General features: G+C 24.8%; 1 protein-coding gene across 4 annotated transcripts; it reads right to left on the bottom strand.

Annotated features, from left to right (window-relative positions):
• Positions 1 to 8,342: 8,342 nt before the first annotated feature.
• LOC135923230 (COP9 signalosome complex subunit 6-like) lies at positions 8,343 to 18,068 on the bottom strand. Of its 4 annotated transcripts, XM_065457874.1 has the most exons (11): positions 17,837 to 18,064; positions 17,670 to 17,798; positions 17,542 to 17,630; positions 17,438 to 17,500; positions 17,346 to 17,393; positions 17,188 to 17,308; positions 9,860 to 9,952; positions 9,720 to 9,820; positions 9,417 to 9,485; positions 9,283 to 9,371; positions 8,343 to 9,113 (listed from the first exon to the last, which is right to left on the bottom strand). In XM_065457874.1, the coding sequence occupies exons 1-10, from the start codon at positions 17,973 to 17,975 to the stop codon at positions 9,297 to 9,299; spliced, it is 927 nt and encodes a 308-aa protein (XP_065313946.1). In that variant the 5' UTR covers positions 17,976 to 18,064; the 3' UTR covers positions 8,343 to 9,113; positions 9,283 to 9,296. The 4 variants fall into 4 exon arrangements, with proteins under 4 accessions (XP_065313946.1, XP_065313945.1, XP_065313944.1 ...); XM_065457873.1 differs by having other exon boundaries at positions 8,343 to 9,110; positions 17,542 to 17,798; positions 17,837 to 18,066; XM_065457872.1 differs by having other exon boundaries at positions 17,542 to 17,798; positions 17,837 to 18,065.

The raw sequence follows: 18,068 nt of genomic DNA, 5'->3' as shown, positions 1-18,068 counted from the left end.
CGTACTGGGATTTAAATCTGCGTGCCTCATTTTTTTGTTTCAATCAACAATAGAACGGAGTCCATCAACAAAAAATTAAAAATGGTTTTTTTAAATTCTCTATACTTAGTAGTTTTTCTATCGATGTAACTGCTATGGCGTTCAAAAGAAATTTTAAAACAATGAATTAAAAATATCATTATTTTCATATGTGAAAGTATCATGCAAACTCACAAGTATTTCTGGCTCATAAGGCTCCTGTTAATATCAGTCATAACCTAAGATCCTAATACATTCGTTTCCTAACGCCAAAAGAGTTAGAAAATGACTTACATTATATAAAAAAACGCAATATACGAATACATTCTTTTTTTAAAGCTAGACCGGCACTATCTGGCTCAATGTAAAATATTATAATATATATTTCGATTATTTATGTAAAACTTAGTTGTCCTTAGAATTAAAAACATAATTTAACTTTAATTTAAAAAATAATATCTTAACTTCTGTCATATAATTTTTATTTAAATTAAACGATTAATCTAAACAATCAAATGTTAAAGATCATTATATTTGTTTTAATTTTTACCAAACATTGAAACTTATAAAGATTTATGGGAATTTTTTTTAAGTTTCTTTTATTAATATATGATATTTACTATGTAAATATGTTACACAAGCATTGTGATAAAACACCTCCAAGAAACGGTGCACTTATATGCGATTTCCAATATCATGGTTTAAAAATTTAAAATTTAAATTATATATTATTTTAAAGGTCAATTTTGCATGGCAATGTGTAATTCCAACTATGATTTTGAATGGGCTCCAAAAGTTTCATTGTACATATGCATATTCGATACTGGTAAATGGGTGACTGATCCTAGAGACGAGGAATTGCAAAATTTAAACAAATCTGTAATATGGCCTGACTGTTCGGAAAAAAGTAATACTCTTATTTTTGTTAACTAAAAATAAATTTTTTATACAAGTCACCGCAGAGACACGCAAAGGAACGGTATTTCAATATTTTGAGGGAGAATGCTTAAAAGCCCGTGTTAGAAGTGAAATGCATTCTAACTTTCTGGAACAATTTCAAACAGCGGCTTTAGGTAGATACATAGGTTGCAATCCACATACTCCTGAAAGATGTACTCCTAAAAATGTGTCAATAATTTGTTATTCTAATGATGATACCGCGTTTAATGAAAGCAGTAATGAATTTAACAAAATTCGTAATACAATAACGCCATGCACTGTTGGCACAATGTGGTATGCATTAGCAGATAATTCCGGGTACTCGATTTCAATGAGTGATAAGGTTATGTTAATGAAAATGAAAGAAGAGATATATGATCCACAAGAACAAAACAACCAAAATTTCTCAAATAATTTATGCAAAAGATGCGTTTGCACAAATAACGGCAAACCTATGTGTTCGACATGTAAAAATGAATATTTTGAATGTAATGACGTGATAAGGAGTCAATGCTACCCTGGTGTTTCTTTGCAAATAGGTGTCCAAACTTCTGAACAGTTATATCAATCGAAAGAAGTTATTAGTAAATTATGTGAATGCGCATTTTGTAAATCGGACATGGTATCAAAAGATTTCATAGATTCAAATCCTGAATCTTCTGCCAATTTGAATTTCGGATTTTCTTGGGAACTTTATAGCAAATATGTCGAACTTACTTGTTCTAATGAACGTGCAAGAAATATCGCACTTTATCATCAGCATGAAGCAAATCATGTATTTCCAAATAATTTAATAAAGTCATTCAATAGCAATCAATCAGCATCTGAAAAATTAGATCAATACCAATATTTAAAACCTAATATATTGGCTTTGTGGAATATAATTTTAAAGCATCCTTCCCATTTTGCCAATGCTCACTATCCTAAATATGTTGAATCACCGAATATTGTTAAAGTTGATTTATCTTCTAATAACAATGATTCATCACTCCAAACGATATAATAACGAAATAAAAATTGTATATTGTAGTATAGTTTAAAATGATCAATTAATAGATAATAAAGAATGTTTCCACAATAATATAAAATCTTTATTAAAGTAAATTAGTTATTCTCCCATAAACTTTATGTATACTATTTTAACTTTTATTAATAAATGTAGCCTATTATGATAATTTCGTTTCTAACAAGAATTTATAACGATTAACATTTTTCATAAAAATGTTTAACCCAATCTATATTAAAAAATTTAATAAATTTAAACTATCTATACTATATTTTATATTGAAATAATTACATTATATATTTCAAGAAAAAATTTTAAATTTTATATAAAAAATCAGCATTTATGATTTGATTCGTACGAAAAGCCATCTATTCTGTCAAATCGATTAAAATAATAAAAAAAATTATTACAAATAACTCCGTCATTTAATCAAACAATTCCTAGTTTTACTAATCAAATAAATTTTTTAATAATTTTGAATTTCCCCCAAGAATTTAAATTAATTGAGAATATCATCGTCCTCAAATAACAGAAGATGAAAAAATCATTTAAGGATAATTATCATACTAAACTTTACTCATGAATCCACAATCCACCAAGATAATGGCGATTAGGGATTTTTTTTATAGAAAAATCAAAATTATAAATCGCTATTCCTAGTGGAATACTATATTTTACATAGCATTATTTTGTGTAAATATGAACTAAGAGCGTGGTAGTTTTACTTGAATTTTATTATTTTTTATATAAATAGTGGAAATTATATTTTACAATTATTTTTGTTCAATTGAATCTGCATAATTATCTGAATTATTTTTGGCTAATCAATTTATCACATTATATAAGAAAAAAATTATAAATAACCTTATGGCAAATTATAAATATGAATAAAAAAACATTATAGCCATAAATAAGAATATATACGTAAATAGATCATTCCTGGAACAATTAAATTTGCCCATTTAGAACAAATTATACTCTGTATCCGTTTTTAGCCACTTTTCTACTATTATTCATTAGGCTGCACAAATACATTTATTTTATTTTATAAATTTTAATAACTTATTTTTTATAGGACGATACGGTTACTTTCGGAAAATTTTATTTTGCCTATTACGGAAAGGTTATGAAGTATAGGAAGAGGAATAACAGAATTTGGATTAAATCTATATGATCTGGATGTGTTATAATTTGAGTGGTTCTTTATATTGTTATCATGGTTGAATAGTAATAGATTATCGACATAAGCTAAATTAGATGCGTCATCAGTTATTTTGGATGTTGGATCCACTCCTCTGGGCCATATCATCATTGAGGATAACATAAAAACTTATATCTATAGAATTGCAGTCTATAAAAAAATAGATACGATTGCAATTTAACAATATTTATTAGTGACATGGGCAGTCTCGAAACTGTGCAGCCATTTTTAAGGAAAAAGTGGGAAGATACTAAATCTGATTACCGGTTATAACAAGATGTAAACTCCTTTTATAACTCCGTGACTTGCAGCCATCTTTAAGAAAAAATGCGAAGATAAGCCGGTTATAACAGGATAGAACTCTTTTTATAACTCAGTGAAATTAATAGTCTTATTAAGGAGAATAACAAATTTGATGAATCTTGTGATAAATCTGAATTGCAGAGATTTTCAGATAATGAGAAGTCGTTCATATATACTTTGTATGGTTAGTGTTAATTATAAAAAATATATATAATTTAATGTTCCGCGATAATGACTTCGGGCAGATACATTCGCGACAAAAAGCTCGCAAATGGTTCGCCATTAAAGTTTCGCTAAAGTGTTCCGCGCTTCAGATTTCGCAGAAATAAATTCACGATTTTGTCTTCGCTATAAATGTTTCATGAAAAAAAAATATGCGGAATTGGTTTCGCGATATCACCTTAAAATTCTTTCGCGATAAACGTTTCGCTAAAAAGTGTTTCGCGATAAAAGTTTCCCTGAATCGATTTGATATGGTAAATTATCGTATAAATTTAGATTGGGCTTATATCAATAAAATTTAATCATCAAATGATGGTATTATATATGAAATAAATTGTAAGAAAAACCAAATTTACAAAAATGTTCCATAAGTTAAATTATCAATACGATATTAATTTCGCGTAAATTTTTTAAAATGTAATTAATTTTGCAATATATAACTAATATGTGAATTCAGATGAATTACATTTTACACAATTAAAATTTCATGTAATATTTAAAAAAGTGTTTTTTCTGACAATGTGATATTTTTCCAACTAATCATTTTTTGAGCACCTTTTTTTTAAATTTAAAAATCTGATCTTAATACCTACCCAAATGAATTTCAGACAATTTTGCCATGAACTTTTGAATTTAATATAATTTATATTATTTTTCCATATATTTTTTATATAAATTATAAATGAGTCAAAGCTAAACGGGAAATTTGCCTATAATTTATAAGATAGATATTCTAATCATGCTGGAATACATTTCTGGTAAATTAGTAAATTTTAAAAAATCGAATTCAAAAAATGATTTAAAGTTAAAAAAAATAACACATTGCCGGAAAATTATTACTAAAATATATAATTTTAAAAATTTGATTTAATCGAAAATGTATTTGAGCTGGAATGAATACCTAATTTTGTCTTTCATTCATCAAGTATGGTTCTATACACAAGCTGAAATACATTTCCGGTTAAATTTAATTAAAAATTTTCAAATCGACCCCGGCAAATAATTTAAAATTGAGATATTCTAACTCCCCATGAATTACATATACCAATGCGATATATAATAAAAATAATGAGCCATTATAACTTACACGGACCCCAAAAATACACAACTAACTTCAGATGATATTTTTCAATTTAATCCAAGAATTAATAATTATTTTATAAAAAAAATAAATTAAAAATAATACAAAAAATGTATTGATTGACTACACTAAAAAAGAAATATTATTCTTTGCAGCATTTTATTGAACTGTGACACGCCCACCACACATAAGCCGGGTGTCCATCTACTCTATGAAGTTCGATCTTCATATTCATCCATTATTGGTCATTTATCGAATCGCACCTTTGAATTGTATCGACCTTTGAATTGTTCTATCGAATTGAACATAGGTACGCAAAATAAATACATAATTTCACATTTTAAATAAACCTATTTAAAATTTAAACAATTAATGACAAAATAATTAAAATTTTGTTCTTATAAAAAACAATGATTCACTCTATTGCATCTTTATATTTTTCTTTTTAAAAAAATATTTTCATCAATAATGCAATTAATATGTAGAAGTGAATATCTATATTATTTAAGCAAAGACATCTTATATGTATCGTATAAAGCCAGGTTATTTAACATACAGTTAAATTTTCTGTTGTTAGAATATAATTTTTAAAATGATTTTGTGGTAAATTGGTGAATGATCAATAATAATGTCCATTCAAAGAAAGTAAACATATATAAACGAAATTCTATAAACTGAATTTGGATTTTAAAAAAATTGAAATAAATTGTACCAGGCTAAGTTAATTTTACATTAACCAATTAAGAACCAAGTCACAGTCAGGCCTGGTAAACTGCTTAATTTTGGTGAATTTCATAAATATGATATTCATGACCCGATAAGCGTTTCTTTTTTTATTTTAATTGAAGAGGTCAATACAATAAAAATATACATATTAAGCAAAATAATATAAGTAAGAGAAAAAAATATTTTCATTCAATTATCTATTTAAAAATATAAGTAATATAAAGAATATAGTCCAATTCCATACCGAACATGTGCATTCCCTTATTCAATTATTCCTCCTCCCGAGAATAAATTAAATAATAAACACCTAACGATACTTTCGTTTTCTTTTCTTTTTTTCTTCTGCTGCGGTTTAATTTACAATTTTTTAAAAAAAATTACATGAGGAAAAAAAAAAGACGGGGAGGGGAGGGAAAAAAAATAAATTTTCAGCTCAATGTATACTTTGTTAAAAATAAATAAATACATGTCACTAAACTCTTTTACTCCTGACCTCTTTAATTAAAATATGTAGTTAACAGATACTTAAAATGAAATCCTGCCGAAATTGGACAGATTGTAAATAAAATTTATATATGTGGTTAACACAAAACCTGCCGAAATTAGACAGAAATATTTAATGCATTGTAAAAAAATTTAATATATTACAATAAAAACCTGCCAAAATAAGATAGAAATATTTAATGAATTGTAAAAGAAAAAAAAACCCTCCCCACATTCCATAATATCGCACAAATTATCCGACACCACAGTGTCTTCTTTCCAATTACTATATACCTTGGTCACTACCTCGGTACATTTCTTTATCAGAATTTTACATATAATGAATAACCCATATATTACTCCAAATAATATCGTAAGTACACAATCAATTATATCCCAAACTTATGACCAAAAACTCTTTATAAATCAAAAGTATTATGTTCATTTCCAAATTAACATAAAAGACCCTTTCTCTTAACCTTCTAAGTTACCAAATTGATATATATCATATAAATCTAACTCGCTCTTTAAATTTAAATTTCTTTATTTTTAGTTCATTTGTAAGATATTAAAATTCACTAAAATAAGTTTAAAATTCAATTGATAAATTCATGAATCAAACTCGCTTAAATTTCTTTATTTTATTTCATTTGTAAGATACTAAAATTCACTTACCTACAACCTCACTTAAAATTCATATTACAATAATAATTGTGTTTTAGATTAATTTAATAATATATATACCCACATTCTTAATTCCTTTATATTACCTCAATAACCGGTAAAAAAAAATATTAGCATATATTACAATAATTGTATTTTAGATTAATTTAATAATAAATATATATACCCACATTCTTAATTGCTTTATGTTACCTCAATAACCGGTAAAAAAAATATTATCATTTCCAAATTGCCACCAAATTATTCCTTTTAAGGTTAAAAAGTAACAATAAAAAAAATGTTCCCTTTTAAATAGGGTATAAAAATTTATTTACTAACTTTATCATTACTTTAAAAATAGTAATAATTAATATAAAATCATACAAAAGTTCTTATTTTAAAAATAAAATCCTAGCTTCAACCAGTACATTGCGTTATAATTTACTATTAATTTTAATTCAAAAAAATTAAATTAATATGTATGTAAAATATTTATGTTAAGTAAATCAATATCTACCAGAATTCAACATCCCAGGTCACGTGCAAAACCAGGCGTGTAATTGGAGGGGAAATTTCACCCCCCCCTCCCCCATCGCAAATTTGACTGTTTTCTTAAATATAAAAGCTAATAAAAATTTTACTCCCCATGTCCCGTCAAAATTTCTCAATATCAAGCAGTTTATCCTAACTGCTAGCTGCATTAATAAATTATTTTACTATAGCTCACTACTATGTAGAAATTTACAAAAACCAAATTTCGATTTGAAGGAAAATGTGAACAGGAAGAATGAATGTAGATGAATGTTTCATAATATTTATATAGACGTTGAATCAAAAACTAAATCTTATAGAATATTAATAATATCCAATTTCATCCCATTCTTAGATACTTTTTATCGCAAATTAAAGTACGGTTTTTAGATAAAAAACAAGTCTTTGGTAATCTTCAAATTTTATTACCTAAATACCCTTCGTTTTCTGATGCCATTATTGGTAAAATTAAATATTTAGCAAAATTTTATTCCTATGATAATACTGAAATCAATTTAATCAGTGAATTCGAATTGTGGTAAAAATATTTACTACGTGTATTATTTTACCTGAGCATGATATTTATGCGCTCAATCGGTATAAGGAAACCTTGGATTAATTTCCAAATATTTTGAAGGTATTTAATATTCTTGCATGTTTACCTATTATAACATTTACGGATGAAAGGACCTTTTTCAAATTGAGAAGGTTGAAAACTTATTTACAAAATACTACTTCCGAATCTAGACTTGGGTTAGCTCTGTTAAATATTCACAGAGATTTGATTCCAACGACAAACAAAATTCTTGATGAATTGGCAAATTTCCCATGAAAATTAAAAATCTCATTATAATTCTAGTATTTAATAAATTTTTTGTATAATATTGTATTTGATAATAAGTTATAAAAACTTGTTCTTTAAAAAATGTTCTAGTCAATATTACACACTACAATTAGCATTTTTAATAAAATTTTTTTTATTCTATTTATATTATATGAGAATTTAAGTTGAAACTAGTTTTTAAGCCAATTTTATAAAAAAAAAATTGACACTAAACTTTATTTCAATTTTATATTTTTTAAAAAAACTTATTTATAATATACCTAAATTAAAATAAAAATTAGGTTATAACCTTTATTTCTTCTTTAAATATTCATAAGCGCGAATTAGTAAATAAAAGCTAAAAATATTATTATAAGTATTAATGAATTATGAATAATTTAAAAGAATAGCTCAAAGATTGACCAGGCTGAAGGTGGGGAAAAAGCTGGCTGAAGGCCAGCATTAGTTTTTTTCCCCCTATAGGAAAATCCTGTATACGCCACTGTGCAAAACTTATACGGACCCCCAAAATACACAACTAACTTCAGATGATATTTTTATTTTTCAATTCCAAGAATAATATAATATATTTATTTTATAAAAAAATAGATTAAAAATAATACAAAAAATGTATTGATTGACGTTTATTAAAAAAGAAATATTATTCTTCGCAGTATTTTATTGTATAACTGCGACAATAACTAAGTTAAAAATTTTTTAAATACTAAATAGAACTATAAAGTCGATTGGATCCACATATTTCTATCCTTATGCTTAGTTTCAAATATAAATATTCCTTTAGGTCACCAGAAAATTTGTAAACGAATATAATAATTTTTTAAAAGATTGTATTATTTCCTTTGCGAGATCTTACCCTGAACGCTAGTGAATAAATCGAGGTTTTCGATAATTAAAAACTAACATTATTTATACTGGTAAATTAAATAATGACAATTTTGCTATTATAGAGAAATAAATATGAACCAAAATATAATAGCTTTTTTAAAATAATTTTTTTATGCAAAAAGTATGTGAAATAAAATGAGATATTATTTATTTAGATTTATCGAGTAGTTTATGATTTAATGTTGTTTCCATTGAGCGGATCCCAGGTCTTCTTTATATAATTAAATAAAATAATAATCTTATCTTGATAAGTTATCGATATATATGAATATATATCCTCTAAAAATATATTTTGAATTTATTCTATCATGATAAAACTATAATACAAAAATAAGGTAAAACACACATAAACAAATATGTGAATATTGGAAATAATTAACATCATATGCTAATGCTAGCATATCAATCCTCCTCTTATTCTTCTGGATGCAGCTTGTTTGTCTTGAAGGCAGTTGAATTTGTTAACGAACTATAACCAAAATTTTTGAAATAATTATTTAAAAAAATATGCTACCTGATTTATAGTATCACATGTTTTAGTCATTTCTCCAAGATAAGTTAACAAGGCCACATCGTTATTTTCCTTAAAATAATATTTAACTATATATATATTATAAAGTTTTAAATAAATAAAATTAGTTATAATTTAAACGAGAAGATATAACCAAAAAATTCAACTCTCTCTCTTTCTCTTTTTGATTAGGAATCTTTTTCTTATTTTATGAAACTTTTTGCTTACTCACAGATCAAATAATTCTATCGATCATTAAATTATTCAATTCTCATATCAAATATACCTTAAAAAATGAAATATTACATTAAGGTATTCCTTATCATAATTTGGATCTTTATATATAGGTAACCGATTCAATAAGCTGCTAGCTTCCCGTAGTAATTCATATTTTTTTGGAAACTTGTCTAGAGCAAAATATATAATTTAAACTATAGCATTCAAACCATTTTGCACATCTTTCAAATAATTGATGACCACAAGTAATCTGGAATTAAGCATTTTAATCGCGTTTTGCTGCGCAATCAACTGATTGTTTACTATATATAGAAGATAAGTGTTAATTAATTAAATTAAAACAATCGGAATTAGGAAAATAGTCAGATTCAATGAATATAAAAGAGAAAAAAAAATAATGATGTAAAATCACTGCTAAAGAAAATTAAAACGTTATAGTAACACAGACAGAACTTGATTGCATTTCTTAACATAATATAAAGTTTATAATAATTTTATATAAAAATGTCTTATGATATTATATAATTTACATCAAAAGAGTAAAACTTTTTTATTTTTCAAAAATAAAAAAAATTATAATAAAGTAGGGGAGACCGGGGATATAATGAACCCGGGGTTTAGCGAGACGTGACTTTATTTTCTAGAGTATTAACCTCTAAGGGATAATTTTTTAATTAAAACTATATAATTATATACATATGCGGCTATAATTTTTAATTCTATCAGAGAGCTTGATGAATTTTTATAATGCATTATATGATTAGTACCTGTAAAAGTAATTTTTTAAACCTTTACTATTTTTCAAAAATAAAGATTAACCCTTCACTACAAAGGTGGGGAAATAATACCCCACGGTTTTATAATCATGGTAATTAAAAATCCTGAAGATAATATGACCTGGTTTTTATAGTAGTTTAATATTTTGTTATAAGGAACATATCTACCAAATTTCAAGATAATTGATATGATATTTTTTAAAATATTTGCAATTTGTTGAGCTTGGGGTAGTATAGGTCCCACCTTTGTACTTACGAATTTTTTTTAAAATTTTTCATTGTTATATTGTGACCCAAAATTTTAAATTTTATACTATTTTTTTTTCTTGTGGAGCTAAATACTATAAAACGAGCATATGGATAATTTAATATCATCAAGTTCTGGAAGTATTTTCTATTTAATATTTATATCATTTTATATAGGTGAAGTAGATTCTGAGTCAAGTGATGATTATTTATATAACAGCAATCACAACTCAGACACAGAGGAAGATGATATAGATAGTGATGAGTGTGAAGATAATTATAAACATTGTTACAGTAAAATATGCTATCTTTTAATATGTTATATAAAAAAATTAAGGTAAAGATGGCAAAATCAAGTGGAATAAAGAATGCCTGCCTCAAAAAAGAACTAGATCCCATAATATAATTTCTTGTTTGCCATGGGTTAAATCACATGCAATAAATGCAAAATCCCCCCTAGAAAGCTTTAAACTATTCATTTCAACAATTATTACAGATTTAATTTTAAAATACACAAATCAAAAGTTGAGTCTCTTCAAAAAAATGACTCTATTTATCAAACTAAAATGAATGAAAATGAATTTAATGCTCTGGTTGGTTTACTAATAATCAAACCATCTTTATGGAATAAGGATGGATTTGGTGTAAATATATTTAGATATACAATGAATATAAATAGATTCCAATTTCTATTGAAAGTTCTAAGATTTGATGATATGAATACAAGGGATATGATAAAGCAACACATATTAGAGAAATTTTTAATATTTTTAATGATAATTGCAATAATTCTTATTCTTTTGGACAATATGTTACTATTGATAAATTCCTGCATTTAAAGGCAAGTGTCCATTCAGGCAATATATGCCAAATAAACTATCAAAATATGGTCTTAAAATCTATGCTCTAGTGGGTTCCAGGACTTTTTATACATTAAAAACAGAATTATATACTGGTAATCAGCCAGAAGGACCTTACAAATTTTCAAATAAACCATTTGATGTAGTTGAAAGACTTATTCAACCAATTTCAAGGACTAATAGAAATATTACAACTGACAATTGGTTTACAAGCTATGAATTAGCTAATCATTTGTTAAATTCTCATTCTTTAACCTTAGTTGGAACTATAAAAAAAAATTAAACAGATACCTGCTTTATTTTTTGATAAAAAAAGAAATATAAACTCAAGTTTATTTGTATTTAGAGAAAATACAACTCTAATTTCATATATAACTAAAAGGTATAAAAATGTAGTGCTGCTTTCTACACTACATTATGATAAAAAAATTGATTCATCAACTGGTGATATGAAAAAAAGAAATTATAACATTTTATAATTTAACAAAAACTGGAGTTGATGTAGTTGATCAACTATACTCCATATATTCTATATCAAGAAAATCGAATAGATGGCCCTTGAGCATTTTTTATACAATGGTAAATATATACATAATTTATACTCATCGTTTATAAAGCTAATAATAAATTGAACATAAAAAGATCTAAATTTATAAAATTATTAGCAATGGAGCTCATTACTCTATATATGATCAAAAGATATGAGAACATGTAGATTATTACATAATAACATTGGGGATGTTCTCAATATTATTGATGAAAAACCTACTTCTTCAAAAAAAAGGAAGATGCTATGATTGCCCAGACAAAAAAACAACCATTATTTGTTTAAATTGTTCTAAATTTATATGTAAAGATCATATGAATACTTTTTGTGGTGAATGTTTTTATAAAAATTTACATGATGTTTGATGATTAATATTTTTTTTTATATTTGATATTTTTTTATAAAATTTATGAAATTATCATTATTCAACATTGAATAAATAAAATATATAATAAAATTTGCATTTTTTGAATTTTTTTTGGTGATAATACTATGAATAAAGGAAAGTCTCAAAAAAAAACAGCAACTTTAGGAAAATTTGCAAAACTTTTTTTTAGAAGTAACTATTAATCTAAGATTTTTTATTTATTATCTCCAATAATTTCTTAATATATATTCAAAATTTTAGATCTCAAACTTTAATATGTTCTGAGATATAGCTCAAAATCTAGGGTAAAATAGACCCCACCTTTGTAGTTAAGGGAGTTTTTTCCACCTCTGTAGTAAAGGGTTAATATACATTTTTACCACCCAAAAATCATATTTTATAAAAGAAAAAACAATTTTATAGAATATCAATTTACCCGAACAAAATTGATATTAGAAATACTTCAAAATATGATCTAATCAAAATAGTGGCATTGAGGCTATTTTTATGAGGTTAGAACGAGCTTTTCTCCCCATTTTTTTTAAATTTAACATGGGGGCATGGAGAGAGGTAATAAAAGAAAAAATTATAAAATGTTAAAGTTGATATAGTAAAAGCAAAACATTTAACCATATGTTTTTTTATTTTTGCATAATACTCAAAAAATAAATGACGATCAAAAATATAATATATAATATGTATTAATTGTGTTACTAGGTAAAATTTGTCGTATATTAAACAGTTGAAAAAAATATTATAGTACGCACAAATTGAGCGTTGCAACGCTCCGTTTTAAAAGAATGCATTTTAAATGGCATTGTGCAAATTGGATTTTTTTACGGCAAGCGTTAAAAAAAGCAAACTGGTTTAATTTTTTTAAGCTTTTTTAATTTTGAGCTAAAATTTGAAAATGGATACAAAATTGTAAGTATAATTTATCTCATATATTAATTGATATTTATATAATTTTAGAATATATTAATTGATATTATTATTAGAATAAGTTTTAGATGGTTTATCAACCATTAGTTTAAGGTAAATATATATAAACAGTGATAAATTATATTTTTATTAGCATGGAGATGGAGTTTCCACAGCATGATACAACTGTATCATGCTTAAAGAAGAAGTTGAATATGAATATATAAAATTCATGAAGCCAATGATAAAGGACAGAAAAACTACTGATAATTTTAGTCCTAAAGAAACTACACCAAAGGCTACTGATTCAAAAATAAATGCACTCATGGGTGAAAGACTTTTGGCTCTTTTGGAAAGGGTGCCACCTGAAAGCCGGTAAAATATATATTTTTATCTATAAATTTAATATTATTTTAGATTGTATCTACAATCAATGGCAGAAGGCTTGGAAAGTATGAGCCATTCAAATAAATACTTTTTAAATGTGAAGTATCAAGATTGTATCATACTTTGATGGAGCAATCAAAGGATCAAAATACTATTGAATTATCACTAACAAGTTCAACAGAAACAACTTTAAATCAAACATTAAATAAATTTTATCTTAGTGTGTTTATTTTGTAAATATGTTTATTTATATATATAATAAAGTAATATTCCATATTATAGTGTCCATTTTTAAAAAATATATATAAATAAGCAAACTATTCAAAATTTATTTAGCATCTTTATTAAAATATATAGATTATTATAAATATATTAAGGTAGGATAAACAAATCAATATTATAATAATCAAATTATGAAAGAATAAGATTGAGTAAACAGTTATGAAAATCCAATAAATAAAAATATCAGGAGTAACATGATTGGAAGAAGTTACAATTAAGATCTAATAGTGTATATATATTATAAATTTTGACACAATAATTAATTATTGAGATCAAAATTTGAAGCCTTTCTAGGATTTTAATTCATTGACATATAATTTAGTCAATATTATCATAAGAAATAAAATAAAGTATTATGTATATAAAAAGAATAATAGTGTTTGATTTTTTAAGATATTGACTATTTATATAGAAAACTTACTATGTTTTATTGAGCTAACAATATTTTATTTTGACATCACCTTATGTGAAAAAAAATTCAAAGACCAATTAAATAAAATTGGGTAAGATGGTATGATTATATTATTTTAATAAGATATTTAATATTCCTTACATGTTCTAGTGTACATTTTTATTATTAAAGAATTGAAAATGTAATTAAATTATTATTTGCATTATTTGTAAATTATAATGTTCACCTCATACTTGTATAATTAAAATAAGCAATTGGTTGTTTATCTTAAATAGTTGTTTATCTTGTAAACTAAGGAAATCCATATTGTTTAATAAAAATTAAATCACGTTCAATTTTAAATAAAGGAAAAATCGTACTGCTTTCAATTTAAACAAAGATGCGTTGCATTAAAAAAAATACTGCAAACGCAAATGCTCAATTTGTGCGCACTATTATACCGGTTTTAGTTCTAGTGCAGGAAATATATTTAGCTATTTTCAAATCAGGAAATATATATTTAAAATGTTTGCAGCTATAATCTGTTGATTTAAAATTGAAATGGTGGTTGTAATAATTAGAATGTTATTTGTATTTGCAATTAATTAAATAGTGGTTTATATAAATTTGAATCGTTATGGAAAATAGTTTTTTTTATATATAGTTAAATATTAAAATTTGAATATGAATATGACGAGTTATATGATGTAAATTTTAGTAGTATAAATATAGCGATAAAAAAATGTAATATTGAGAAATTTTTTTTATAAATTTTAGTAGACTTTAATTTTTATTTTGCTTTTTAATTTATAATTTATTTATTTACAATTAATATTATTTAATAAAGTAATTAGTATTTAATTTTATTTATTCTATTTTATTTGTATCCTCTAAATTAACATTTCAAACATTGGTGCCGAAACCCATATGTACTATGATGCGCCTAAACCTTCAGTCTAATGAACTCTGAAAAGAAATTCTAAATAAAGGGGGAAGGGGATGTATGAAATGACCATCTACACGAAAGAATGAGAGCAAAGAAACAATGGTATCAATAACCAGGCAAATGGTCGTAGTTCGAAAAAGTATAGAAGTAATGGTTTTAGTCTCAAGAGATCGTGATAATTAAAAGGAATTCGTCACAGGAGATCGTTATATGTACAAGTGATCGTTTTAGCTAAAAAAAATTCGTTATTTTTATTAAAGATATACGTTTAACGGTGAATTAAGTTGATAATATTCAGCAAAATATTAGTTGATTAACCAAAATCTTCATAAAGAGAAACGGCTTTCATCATTAGAAAATTCATGCTGCAATCGAGCTCATTTAGAGATCGGATTTTTATTTGGGATCATTTAAGATACAAGAAATCGTTATTGTATAAGATATATTTATTACAAGAAATGGTTATTGTTATAAGAGATTGGTATCGGTAGGATCATGACAAGAGGCACTATCGTTACAAAAGATCGTTATAAGCAATCTTTATCATAGACATTATGAGACAAAAGAGATGCCCACGAAAGATGGGAATAACTCAATGTTCAAGCTGTAATCGGACACGAACGGTTGTTAGAAACTAAGAATACTAGGCAAAGGACAGCTGTAGTTATAAATTAGAATACATTAAAGATTAAGAAGAATAGATTTGGTGGAGATACAAGGCTAAGTCGAAATCGAAAGAAAGTTGTTCATTGACAGAATGGTGGATCCAACGTAAGTGGAAAGGTGTTGTAATAATTAGAATGTTATTATTTGTATTTTAATTTAATTAAATAGTGGTTTATATAAATTTGAATAGTTAAGGAAAATAGTTTTTTTTTATATATAAAGTTAAATATTAAAATTTGAATATGACGAAATTATATGATGTAAATTTTAGTAGTATAAATATAGCGATAAAAAAATGTAATATTAAGAAGAAATTTTTATAAATTTTTGTAGACTTTAATTTATGTTATGTTAATTTATAATTTATTTAATTACAATTAATATTATTTAATAAAGTAATATTAGTATTTAATTTCATTTATTCTATTTTATTCGTATTTTCTAAATTAACATTTCAAACAATTAAAAATGTGAAAAAAAATATAAACAAAAAGACTTATTATGATGTAATTATAAAAATATTTTCCCCATATGTAAAAAATCTTATATATTTTTGAAAAGGACAAATTAATAGAAAATAAAAATAGATACCAAAATATCCTCTTAAAATAAATAGGGTGTCTGGTAACCCTAAACCTGGTCTTAGCTAAATGCAAAATAAATATTATTTGTCTGCCTGGCCGAAATTTATTTAAATATAGAATTTAATATTTTTTAATTGTAAAAAAATATTCCAACAAATTAAAAATATTGGTGCCTTGTTACTTGCAAGAATTTTAAATATATCAATTTATTTAAAAAATTGAATATCATATATTAAGATTATGCCCTACACAGTCTAGACCAATATTATTTATAGGCTAGGATTTGCATATCCTTAACTGATACCATATTGGTATCACTATTGGCAAAAAAAATGGTAATAGCGTTCTGAACTAAGGATAAGGTTTAACTCTCAAGGATATTAAAATAAAATGTAAAATATTTATAGGAAGGAGGCCAAAGCATATTTTAAATTAAATTATAATGAAATATTACACAATTTACATATAATGATTTAGTGATCAGTAAAGGCCCATGATAGGTTATAGATTTTTAATATTGTTTACATTACATTTTATAATTAACCATATATATATATATAATACCTAGTGAATCTTGTGAAATTTCTCCAAAACATAAATTTGTATTTGCAATATGTTCAAGACCAACTCTTTCAGCTTCTTCAGTGGCTAATGAATATGATAACTCTCTAAAAATCATTTGTGCCTATTTCACATGTTAAAATTATTGTAAAAAAAATTACCTTGCCATTTTCAAAATCAATTATTGATTCATACATAGTTATTGGTAGCTATAAATTATGTAATATTTTTGAATAAAATTATACATATATACATCATTAATTTTTGTATCAATAATCATTTTCATCATTATAGGGTTTTCATATAAATCACATATCTAAAATATTTAATAACAATATTATTACATCTTAATCCTACTTGTCTATGAATTGAAATATCAGTTATTAATGTCTCATTTCCCACAGTATACCATCCTAAAAATTCTAATTCAGAAAAAACTTCTTTAACTATTAAATCATATAATAATAATAAGCAAAAGAAAATACAATGAGATTCTTTAAATTTTAGATAATCTTTATCAACCACAATACCATTAATCAAATCATATCTAATTTCGAAGGAATTAAGTATGCAAATATTTCTTTCGATTTGTTTGCCAATTATTGCACCAATGACTATTTTAAATTATATTGTAAGGTAAAAATAATATTACCTTGTAAAGGATTATTTTCTTGCGCTTTAATTCGTGTCCAATGTTCTGATATGTTCATTATTACTAACGGGTGCAAGGCTATTATAAGCCCGGTGCTGGGATTTACATGATTTATTTTGATCTCCAGCCGTGAATTCATTCTACTTTGATAATAAAATATACTGAAAATTTGCTTTTTAATCAAAAGATTGACAACTATAATTATTCACGTGCTGACATGGGCATTTATTAC

The sequence above is a fragment of the Gordionus sp. m RMFG-2023 genome, chromosome 2, assembly GCF_954871325.1.
Source record: "Gordionus sp. m RMFG-2023 chromosome 2, tfGorSpeb1-WG-v2, whole genome shotgun sequence".
Classification (NCBI taxonomy): Eukaryota; Metazoa; Nematomorpha; class Gordioida; order Chordodea; family Parachordodidae; genus Gordionus; species Gordionus sp. m RMFG-2023.
This window is presented reverse-complemented; position numbering and strand designations above follow the sequence as displayed.